The sequence below is a fragment of the Exophiala bonariae genome, assembly GCF_035927105.1.
Source record: "Exophiala bonariae strain CCFEE 5792 chromosome Unknown scaffold_24, whole genome shotgun sequence".
Taxonomy (NCBI): Eukaryota; Fungi; Ascomycota; class Eurotiomycetes; order Chaetothyriales; family Herpotrichiellaceae; genus Exophiala; species Exophiala bonariae.
The window spans coordinates 557516-568785 of record NW_027042499.1 but is presented as its reverse complement, the minus strand read 5'-3'; the positions used below and the strand labels follow the sequence as shown (position 1 = coordinate 568785).

Sequence of the window (11270 nt, the reverse complement as noted above, 5' to 3'; positions counted from 1 at the left end):
TCTCTCTCTTGGTCATTTACCCATCTGCTGGTAATAGCTTCGAGTTCAACCACCGTAGGCTTTGAAACCCATCTAACGATCTTGATTTGTACCAAGATCACGTTAAATAACAAGGTCGGGAAATGCAGACCCTCATCCTTAACGGCCAAGTCCTCGTCTTGCGTCAAGGTATCTCCGTGATATTATCTGTTGGAAGCCAGCAATGAGCACCATGATTCATGATTGCTAATAGAAGGACATTCACACGCGGTTGAATCCTCGTTCCGAGCACAAGTACGGCCAGATCCTGCCCCTCGTGACGTTGTGCCTAAATCCATCAAATGAACAACGTGCATTGACATGGCCAGGAAAGGATTTCCGGAGTATGTTGTCATCAAGTCTTGCACTTCCCCAGAAGCACCACAACGCGTCTTACGCCTACATATGGCGGTTAGGAAGATTCATCCGTAATGTTGAATCCAGCATTGGCCCCGCGAAATGATTGACACCTTTATCCAGCATGATTTCCACAAGTTGTGCCCTCGATATCGAGCCGAGAGATATCTCTGCTACACTGGCAGACTGAGCCATGAGTTTTACCATTGCTACAGAGATACTCTTGCCACGCTCAATCTCACGATTCTGCTCGTTCTCAAGAACAGCTGTATCTCGTCCATTGCGTCAAAGTCTTCTGATTCCTGCATCAAACAGATTTGACATCCGCAGAACACCGAGAAACGGTGCCACGAACATCAGCTGTCGACCCATCAGCATGGCAACCGATCCCCAGCAGTTTATGAGAACATCGGGAAAGAATGACCCGGTATGGATTCACACCGAGCCATACTCCAAGAGACCGCAATTTCCATCGCTGGACAAAGATCTGGAAACAGATGTCTGTGTCATCGGGTCCGGCATCGCGGGCATTTCGGTTTCGGAGCAGCTTGTACGAAGGGGGTTGAACGTGGTGATGGTGGAAGCTCGAGACATCTTATCGGGTAAGTCAACAGCCGCCTCCTCTTTCTAGCTCGAAACAGCGCGACGAAAACCCAATACTGATCAACCCTCCTCTCACAGGAGAAACCGGCCGTACCTCAGGCCATCTATCGTCCGATCTCGACGACGGATATCCCGAGATAGCAAAACTCTTCGGCGATGAGGGCGCCAAAGCGGCCGCCGAATCGCACGACTGGGCACTGAAGCACGTTGGCAACATTGCGTCGCAATTGGGCATCGACTGCGAGTACCGGCAACTCAAGGCATATGACGTATCTCAATATGCGAAGGGCAGCAAGGAGCACGACAATGACATCAACCAGATGCGAGAGGAGGCCGATGGAGCTAGACGAGCAGGCCTCGATGCGAAGTGGGTCGACAACCTGACCATCAAGGGCTGGGACGGCAAGCCCGACCAGCGCGACGGCTATGTGGTCGACACACAGGCGACGTTCCACCCAACGAAATACCTACTCGGCGTGCTGAAGTGGCTGAAAGAGCAGGCGAACTTCCAGTGCTACACTCACACGCGCGTGACTTCGTGCTCTGAGAGCGGCGTTACGGTCCCGGTGGTCGACGTGCACCTGGGTGCTAAGAACGTGAAGGTGTCGACCATGAACGGCCATACCATCACGTGTAGCCACGCCGTGCAAGCGACGTGTATACCGCTGCAGAAGCTGAGTGTGGTGGCGGAGTTGGAATACTACCGCACGTACTGCATCGCGATCCGGATCCCCAAGAACTCGTATGAGGATTGCCTCATCTACGACTCTGCAGAAGCATACAAATACGTACGCTTCACCGCCTGCGACGCCGACTCGGACTACATGGTCGTTGGTGGATGCGATCACAAAGTCGGGCAGGAGGCGGAGTGGGACCAGCGCTACCAGGAGCTCGAGACCTGGGCGCGCGAGCGCTTCACACAGGTCGGTAGCGTCGACTACAAATGGTCGGGCCAGATCTTTGAGCCGAAGGATATGATGGCGTTCATCGGCAAGAATTCCGGGAACGACAGGGTCTACATCGTGACGGGTGACTCTGGCAACGGGCTGACGCACGGAGTGCTCGCGGGCCGCTTGATCGCAGATGAGATCCAGGGGATCGAGAACCCATGGGCGAGGTTCTACGATCCGAAGCGGAAAGCAACGCTTCTGAAGAAAATGCCTAGCATCATTCAGCATGATGTCCAAATCAACGCGCAGTATAAGCGTTTCCTGCAGTCAGACATCACAGACGTCGAGGATCTGGGCAAGGGTCAGGGCGGGGTCTTGAACCCGACCGGTGGAAAGCCGCAGGCTGTATACAAGGATGAAAATGGGAAGGTTCATCGGATGAGTGCGCTGTGTCCGCATTTGAAGGGCGTGGTGTGTTGGAATAACGACGAGAAGTCTTGGGACTGCCCTATCCATGGAAGCCGCTTCAGCGCTGAGGGCATTCAGCTCATTGGCCCTGCGAAAGGGGGCCTAGAGCCGTTTGATGACAACACTAAGCAGCGACAGGAGATTGCCATTGAGTCCTGAGACGGGGAACCTAGTTTGATTGAAGTTATGTGTTGCTCGACATTTTATCCCGTAAACCGGAGGACGGGTAGAAGAAAAAACGAGATTCGGTTATGAGCAGCCATTGGATGATCATCCTTTCCCTTTGGTCCCGATATCAAGGTATTCAAAGAGCTGCTTATAAAGCTACAGACATATCAACCCTTGCTCTACACGATCCATCCCAGCGAACCCAAGAGACAAGTTTGGCTACTGTGATGGAATTCAGAGGATTATACAGAAGGTGTTTGACTACCTCTGAGGAGTGCAAAGTAGTAAAAATGTGAATTGTATTGCAATTCGTAGGCCTTACCGACCTGGTAGCAGTAGCCAGAGCCGGGCCGCCAAATGAAGGCTATAAGTTAAGCTATTTTCTAAAGATTGTGTCTTCAACGGACGTAAAAGGATCCAAGAATAGTAGCAAGATCAAAATGTTCATAGAAGCCCGCAACCAAAATGAAAGCTTGCTCGCAAGGTCAAAAGACGATGGCTTCGCCGAACTTTTCATCAATGCCATGCGACTCTCGCCGAGCGTAGGAGCTTCCTCACTTGCTGGGGAACCATGTCCTTGGTCCGCAAGCTGACCTTCCGGAGGGCCTGCAAATGTCGGCTTTTGCGAAATACATCGTCCCACATTGGTTCGTTGACGCAATCGATCAGCTCAGTTTTCTCATCAACTGGACTCAGCATGATCGGGACGTCCATGACCTCTTCTTGCTTGGGCTTTAGACCCTTCCATGCTTTAGACTTTGCCATGTGGGTCAAAGGCAGTAGCGCATCGTCCCAAGTACCGGATCTTAGCTCGCATTTCTCAAACTCGAATTCATGCAACACTTTTCGGTGGGACATGATAAAAGCAGACGCTTGGTCCGCATCGAGACTGGCATTGGTGAGATGCATGGTCTTCAGATGACGAAACTTGAGAGGGCGGAACGCAGACTTTGCGCTCGAGTCTGGACAGGCATTGAAACAATCCAGGGCGACTGGCCGAGCTGTGCACGGCTCGATGTGAAGAGAAAGGGGACAAGGGCCTTTGGCCCCTTTCCACCGGAATTTGAGATTTTCCAGGGCCCGCAGCGAGCCCAGGTAGCTATGAAGGATCTTGAGATGGTCGGAAGGTTGATCACGACCATACTCAAAGGATTCCATTTCGATGTGGAGAGTTTTTATACGTCTCCACACACGTGTAGAAGCAGGTGACGAGCCAATGCTCGTCTGCGGTCGTAGATGGAGCATTGCTCCAGGATGTATCGGTGCAAGAGTGAGAGATTCAAGCTGCACTGGGTTGGCCGTCTCAATTGCCAACCTTAGTGAGACCAAGGCATAGTCTACAATGTCTCTCCTATACCGCTGACCGGATGGCTGGTCTGGACATGAGATATGAAAATGCTCAAGATTTGGCATTGCAATAAAAGCCCTGAGAAAGGACTCGACATCGGTAGCGGCATGAAACAGAGGTGGATAATGTTTGACCAACAAGTCATTCATCTCCCATGTTCCATATTTAGAAGACGAAGTCGATGAGTAGTTGGAGTAGCATGAGGAAGTGGTCGAGCTGGAAGAGGAAGAAGGTCTTGACGTGCTAAGACGAGGCTCGTAAACAAACTTGACTTCCTCTAGAGTGCCTGGAAACAGAAGAGGTGGAAGAAAAGTGTCGGCATGGTGCGGCATATTGAACACCACCGTCCGTACATGAATGCCGATACGATCGAGAGCCGACATTCGCGCCCGACGGGTAAATGTATTGGTGCTGAAGTGGACAGAGAGAGATTTGAAAAGGATGGGAGCGACGTTCCTGGCGACTTCTTTGCAGACTAGTCGCATTGACCGAAGATCAACCTGCTGAACCTGGCTCAAGATGCACTGTCGAACTCGATCGTTGCGCCAAAGATTGGCGAAGGCATTTGAAGGCATGTTGGTACTGCTGCATTGCTTGCGTGATTATGTAAAGTTGAAAGTGTGGGAAATGGGTGCGAAGTAACCCGATAGTCGTACACAAAGAGATAGATGTTTCCGAGGCACGTTCCAAAAAAAGAAACAAGAGTGGAGAGTTTGTGAAGAACACAGTGAATGAAAATGAGGCTACCTTCGTACAGGCATGTCGGAGCCAGGCAGATGGAAAATATGTCACAAGTGTATATGGAGGGAAGCCTTGGATGGAAGAGGTATACAAGGCAGTAAGAGGGGAAATTACAAACATACTTAATGGTGGGAGAGCGTAGAGATATAGAGTGAGTCATTTTCGAACGAAGGGGAATGGCAGTCAACCCTCGCTGCTGCATATGTTTTGTCGTGCTATCTCGCGAGTTTGGCACGGTTATGAACACGCGAAAATGGGAGAAGAGAAGATCATAGGTTGTTAAGTGGAAGTTAAGGCACGAGAAGGAGGTTGGAGACGCACGAGGTGCATTAGACGCAAATCTCGTGTGGCGCACGCGACAAACGCCGGACCCTTCCAGAACTATGCCTTCCTCACCCTTTGAAGGCTTCTATGGTCCTTGGGTTGTTGTGGCTGGTATACGATCATGCAGGGAACCAAATGATTGTTGTGATGGTACGGTAGATCCCCCGGTTTCAAAAGACTGGGTGGGCTTCAAATCGTTGGTGTTTGTCATGTGTGATGAGATCAATCACGGTCCGTGCCTACCACACACACGTGCAACGCGTCGAGAATCGCGATACATGATCGTCTGGGGGCGAGGCGGTTTTCTCCGCACTCATCCCTCATACTGCAGAATCAGGTTTACGAACAGTCTATCTTCGGCATTCAGGAATGCACACGTGAAGGTCCATGCCTGAGCCTACAAAGCAACGGCGGGAGTGAGACTCACGTACAGAATAGGAAGTTTCATAACCGCCGCTATGCCCATTATCTTAGGCGGAACTCGAAGTCCTGCTGCGATATCTTGAGGAGAATATAGCTGAGGCCTCCATTAACCTCTCTCGGTGGCACATTCCATTCTATCTGATCTTGATGTCTCGGCAAGCAGAATCCTCAAACCCATCACCGTACATTATCTCCAAGACGAAAGCTTCTCCAACCAGTGTATGGTATCCTCCACCTTGATCGCGGATTACCAGGGGTACACGCCCACCACGAAACAGGGCAATCTCATCCCCGACTTGAGCTGACGCTGGTACAAGGCATAGGTAACCTCCCTTGGTACGCCCAAGCCGTCGATGCGTCAAATGTTTCATCAAGTGACCGAAATCGGGATACTTCTGCCAGGTTGATCGGAGATACGCCGCAAGGCCGACTGGTTTGAAGATGCTCGGGGCTAAGCCCACGCGCCAGCGTAACAAGCTCCGAATCGGGGCTAGCGATCCGTACCATTCGCGGTATTGGCGTTGAGTCTCTGTGTAGCCTTCTGGCATCTGATCCGTGCAGAGGGTACGCCAGTATACCTCTTCGTGTGACACTCCGGTCCGAACAGGCGTCGGATCCTGAATCGCTCCAAGCTTCTCCCAGTTGATGAACGTAGAAAGGTACGGAACAAGGGCAAAGAAGTTCGAAGATATATCTGAAATCATCTGCCCTGCGTGTCTAAAGTCCTTTCCTGCTTCTCGAAGGTCGGCAAACCAGCCTTTCTCCGTCGTGTTGTCGCAAGGTTCGTCTTCTTCGAGGTCGGACACCTCCCAGTTTAGTTCTGCCATGTCTGGAAGTGAATCGCCAAGTTCAGTGATCTCATCAAATACATTGCCTGACAAAATAATCGTTTGGCTGTAGTCTGTGAACCGTGGTGAGGCGCGAGAGTCCTTCGCTGCGGCGAACTTTCTACGTTGGCCTTTGGCGTCCTTCCCCAGCGGGAGTGCAATGCTGCCTTGGGTACTCCAGTCCGGCACCCAAGATGGTACCTTCAACACGCTCTCGTTCCGCTGATTAACCGAGCAGACACCAAGAAGGTCCAGATTTCCTGAACATGTCATGATTGCTTTGGTCGCATTGATGTAGACGTGCTCGGTCGAACTTTGATAGTCTGGCACGATAGCTAAGTCGATACTTGTATCATTCACCAAGCCCAGGCATGCAAATATCTTGTCCCTATGATCCGTGGCACTGCGCTGTCGCAGCTCAAAGAGGAGATCCAGAAAGCGGTCCGCAACGGAGTCAAGTTTGTCGACCTCCTTCATGGTCATGAACGACTGGAGCTCTTCGAACTGGCCGCTTTCGATCAAACCTAGAACGTGCGTCTCCCACACACCTTTAGCGAAGCCTATGTCAATCGCTGTCGTGAAGGTATCCCAACTCATTGTATTCCATCCGCAGACGATAGTAACATCTCGAGCGAGGATTACTTCTTGTACAACCCAACAGCGCGACCTGTCAAAGCACTCGTCAGTCAAAAGTCATGAGACATATCGTAGCCACCAGATAATGGGAAAAGGAGATAAGATATAGCAGGTCTTGGCTGGGCTCGAGTCTTGTACGCGAGCTCAGGGAAGCCAGCATTCGCCCCTCCTGCTCACTTACCACCAAGGCTTCTCCACAAGGTCCTCAACTGATGTATCATTGCTGTCGAACTCCTCTTTCATAGCATCTGCGGCGACGTTCTCGCCCTCCAAGCTGTCAGTCCCAGCATAATTGGCCAGGCGTGCACAGGTGGCAAATGCCCGCGCTGTGCTGTCGTCTGGCGGTCCAAGCCAAATCACAGTCCTGACAGCGGAGCGGTAGATGTCACCCATGATCGAGACTTGTTGAGCGCGCTCAACTAAGTCCTGTTGATTAATGCATATGGCGTCTGCCCAGATCAACCTGGGCTCACCCGGTGTGCGAAGGTGGAAGAGCGCGGACCGCAAACTCCGGGTGATGTTGAGATTGAAGCCATCGATATCAATTGGAGTTACATCATTTGAGTCGCCCCAGCAGTAAGATAGGGCTTCGTACGGAGGTACGTTAGAGAGAGGATACTCGTGTAGTGTGCAAGAAATGTCGTCTTGCCGTGTTCCAGGCTGGAGTTCAAGAATGCGCAACCTTCTCTCGTTTCCGGACACATGTAGAGATGAATATTGATAGGTTATGTCTCTCGCGACGTTATTCTCATTGTCCTTGGTCAACAAGTCAGCGCACCTCGGAAACATCATAAGTGCGTAACCGTACCGGCGGTACGTCTGGCTTGGACTGCTCAGGCTCTTCCCAGGGCGCAAGCAGAGGCCGCGGCTCTCTAAGTCCTAATCCCTCGGCGAGCCCACCCCACAAGGCATCATACAGGAAATACTTGGGTGCGTCATAGGCAACGAACTTCGCTGCTCGCGCCACCGACGGTGTCCGGCCAGATGGAACTCCCAATACGCTGCCCAAGGCGGTGTCCAGGACAAATTTCTTGCTGGACATGAAGACAGCCTTACCAGACGTTCTCAGGGCGAGGATCAACTCAGTCAAGGTAGCCTTGAAGTTGCGCTGAGACGTTTCTTGAGCGGAGATAAGCCTGGCACCCAACTGGTGGGTGCCTGGCAAGCGAAGTGAGAAAGCGAGCTGGACACACTGGCGAGTTTGGTCTAACTAGGCCATAAATCATCGTCACGTGGCGCTAACAGTTCGCTTTAAATAGGTACCTACGTACTTTACTTGCGTCACTCAAATACCTACCTAGGTAGGTAGTAACTACATCTCGAAATACCTGGAGATGAGACATGTCGCAAAGAGGCGTTAGGCTCTCGGAATGCTTGCAAATATTCACAAGATGTGTCACCACGGCCTCAGTAATGCTGTTGTAGGATCGTGCTGCTCCAGGATTGGGACTCGTTTGTGGTTCCTACAAGCACCAACCCTCTGATGGCCCGATTTTAGTAATAAAGCCAACACTTGATGAGTTGAATTGCGAACCACCACTACAGCGAGGCTCGGGTCTGAGTGTCAGGCATCTGAGGAATCGGACGTTGAGAGCGTCATTCTAAGCTATTTCAGCCCGATCTCATGCAGCCCGCTACCAAGAGGCCAGGCCCTCTGACCCAGCTTGAGACTTTGTCCTCTCAGATCTAGAGCCTGAAGCGTACTCGATCCCATTGGCTACCGAATTTAGCATCTGTTTAATCGCTCCACGGACTTCTGAGTCGTCTGAGTTAGTCGAGGAGAAACAACAGAGCCCTGCCTTGCTGAGACTCTTCCACAAGGGCTGGGTTGGGCTGAAACTTTGGTTCCAAGCCTGACAAATTCGACTACAGCAGCGACTGATTTGATTTCTGAGAGGGTGAGGTAAGAGCCCCCTCTTCACGGCGACAAATTCTGTCCAGATGTTTCAGCCTAATGCCAAAGCTCACTTCCTCGCAGTCAACGTTGGCATATGTGCTTCTATCCAAACTTACCATTCCACATCTAGTTGAAGTTTGTTGGTGGAACGATCTCCCTCAAGCATGGCAGTCTTTAACAGTTCTCGAATCCACTCGGTCAAGAACTTTTGTACCATTACTGGCTCTAATCTCCAGCAAATATTCAGTGTGAAGGAGGATCGACTATGCTGCGATCAGGACAAGATAGTGGCTCTCAAGCTTACAGGGAATCACAGCACGCGCAACACTATTCCGATAAAAGTGGATGTCACATTTTCCGTTGATAGAGCTGGGGAATATTTTGTTGCCGCATGGGATTCCGATGGTGGGTTTCGGTTCGAGAGCGACACATTCACAGTTTTAGGGGGAGACCATGTCCTACAGCTTGGCCCCTTCTATGCCAGTTGCCAAGTCGATTGTCCTTTCCGAGCAGCAATTGACAACTGGGCAATTTACGATCGTGAGAGACGAAAATTAGACGAAACTAATTCCGGGAGCATTGAAATGTACATTTTTCTAGGCTCTACTGCCCTGCCTCTGGAGGAGTATGTTGGTCAAGATGTTCACGTTCGCGAACTCATCTGGCGGACAATTCCCCGCTACTTCGAAGTGGCAGCTCATAGTTTTGCCCAAGTAAGGCAAAAAGTGGTTACGGACGTCATGTTTCGCTTCTGGCACGGTGGCGGCCAGGATTTTGAGTATGATATGAGGAGTGGGGCATCCTCATTCCTAAAGGGTAATTGGGTATTGAACGAGAACCGATTCGAGCTTGGGCGGATGCTGCTGAAGCAAAGCCAGCATTGCAATTGCGACGATCTTGCAGCACTAATGTACGCAGCTTTCAAGTCCTTTGGCAAGAAGCAAACAGCGGAGTCAAACGGAAACGAGACCGACGTACGTGTGCCCTTCTTCTCGTGGACGAGTTCCCCACCTTGAAAATTGCAGACGGCGTAGAAGGGTCAATGCTGACTGAGAGTGGCAGATATTCGACATAGAGATCTTCAACGTGAACAATTGGGGCTACATCTATCCATGCACGCTCTTTGGGACAGGGGCCTCGAGCGCGGAGCCTTGCAATAACCCCTTCTTCCTCTCTAGTCCCGAAGGTGTGCCGCTGATGGACTCTCATGATCCAAATCGTCACCCATTTGGAAGGCACTGCTTCGCTCTAATGCGGAATTCAGGGTCGGATATCAAAGTCATCGACTTGTGTGTGGCTCTACAAAACCCTGATCCTAAGTCAGACTATCACGAACGTCAGCACATTCTTATAGCCGGAGGCAGCAATTTGGAAAACTACTTGGCTTATACAGACACGGGCGCAGTGCCGATGAAGCAAGACGATCTACAACGTACGTCTACCAGCTCCTCTCTGCCTGTCTAGGATCGCTAACAGCGAAAACTGTAGATAAACCTCTGACATCAGTCTCAGCTCGGCTCTCGGATCTGGACCGAAACTGCCGTCAGATCATTCGCGACATTAAAACGGTTGCGACTATCAACATGGGACCAGTGGAAGGAAGCCTTCATAAATTCCCGGAGCTTCCTCATCATGCATTCCGTCCGCAAGATGCTCGAGAAGTTCACGGGAAGATCCAGGTCTTGAAAGCCTTTGGGAGGCTCCCGATTTTTGATTGGGATGTGTGACTTGCCGGCTTCCTGCACTCCAAAACGCTAGTTGGTACAACACCAAATATGAGTATCTGCGGTACTATAGTAACCATTATTAATGAGAAACACACTATCACGGTCTTATTCAAAGGTATAGTGGATAGTATCAAGTCGTAGCACCGAAGCTAAGTAGAACAGATATAGGAAGCGAGAATAGAGTAGTCTAAACCGACGTTAGTGTAAGAATCCGTGACACGAGATCATAAATACCCCTACTCCGTATGAGTTGAATCATTTCCTACCTGGGTAGGTAGGGGCCTAGCCGCCTAGGTAAGGTACTCCGTGGAGCGTACTCTTAGGTGCCCAGGTCCTGAACGTGGTTAAGATTGTTACCGAGGTATCTGGAAGGATGACACCTGAGACGGAGCCCCCAAGCCCGGCGAGCCCGATCCCATTGGAGTCTTTTCATCGTGTTCCCTTTACACTTCGCCACACCAACATTCACAATTTTTCTCATGTCCTGAGACGCCCACGAATGAGCTCCTTTGACCTCCAAGGCTCCTTTCCAAGGCAGTGGATCAAGCTTTTTCGGGTCACCTCCACGCCGAAGAACATGACATCAGGGAACATGAATATTCTCAGCAGGGAATTTCTTCCACATGGGAGGCACGCGACTGTTTGCCTCTCTTATAAATGTATACCTACGCCTTGTAGCCTCGTCTTAAATTGTTGATGCACAAACCTACGCACTATATCCGGACAATCAGTCCCCTTTGGCTCTGTCCTGCATAGGTTCGACCATATACCGGTACATCTGAAAGACTTGTCCCGTGAAATTGCTGCACGAGACCACTTGCCCTACCGGCGATTCACACCAAG

The 11270-nt window shown here is 50.9% G+C and overlaps 4 protein-coding genes across 4 annotated transcripts; 2 read left to right on the top strand and 2 right to left on the bottom strand.

Moving 5' to 3' along the window:
• Positions 1 to 751: 751 nt before the first annotated feature.
• On the top strand, positions 752 to 2495 carry LTR84_006498 (uncharacterized protein; the record flags this gene model as incomplete). The annotated part of the gene is made up of 2 exons (XM_064850059.1): positions 752 to 977; positions 1057 to 2495. 2 exons carry the CDS (start codon positions 752 to 754, stop codon positions 2493 to 2495), a joined length of 1665 nt encoding a protein of 554 aa, XP_064703360.1.
• A 525-nt stretch (positions 2496 to 3020) lies between these two features.
• LTR84_006497 (uncharacterized protein) lies at positions 3021 to 4427 on the bottom strand (the record flags this gene model as incomplete). Its single annotated transcript, XM_064850058.1, has 1 exon — positions 3021 to 4427. The coding sequence occupies one exon, from the start codon at positions 4425 to 4427 to the stop codon at positions 3021 to 3023; it is 1407 nt and encodes a 468-aa protein (XP_064703359.1).
• A 1047-nt stretch (positions 4428 to 5474) lies between these two features.
• LTR84_006496 (uncharacterized protein) lies at positions 5475 to 7196 on the bottom strand (the record flags this gene model as incomplete). The annotated part of the gene is made up of 2 exons (XM_064850057.1): positions 5475 to 6834; positions 6985 to 7196. 2 exons carry the CDS (start codon positions 7194 to 7196, stop codon positions 5475 to 5477), a joined length of 1572 nt encoding a protein of 523 aa, XP_064703358.1.
• Positions 7197 to 8864: 1668 nt separating this feature from the next.
• Positions 8865 to 9716, top strand: LTR84_006495 (uncharacterized protein; the record flags this gene model as incomplete). The annotated part of the gene is made up of 2 exons (XM_064850056.1): positions 8865 to 8870; positions 8937 to 9716. 2 exons carry the CDS (start codon positions 8865 to 8867, stop codon positions 9714 to 9716), a joined length of 786 nt encoding a protein of 261 aa, XP_064703357.1.
• Between the last annotated feature and the right edge of the window lie 1554 nt (positions 9717 to 11270).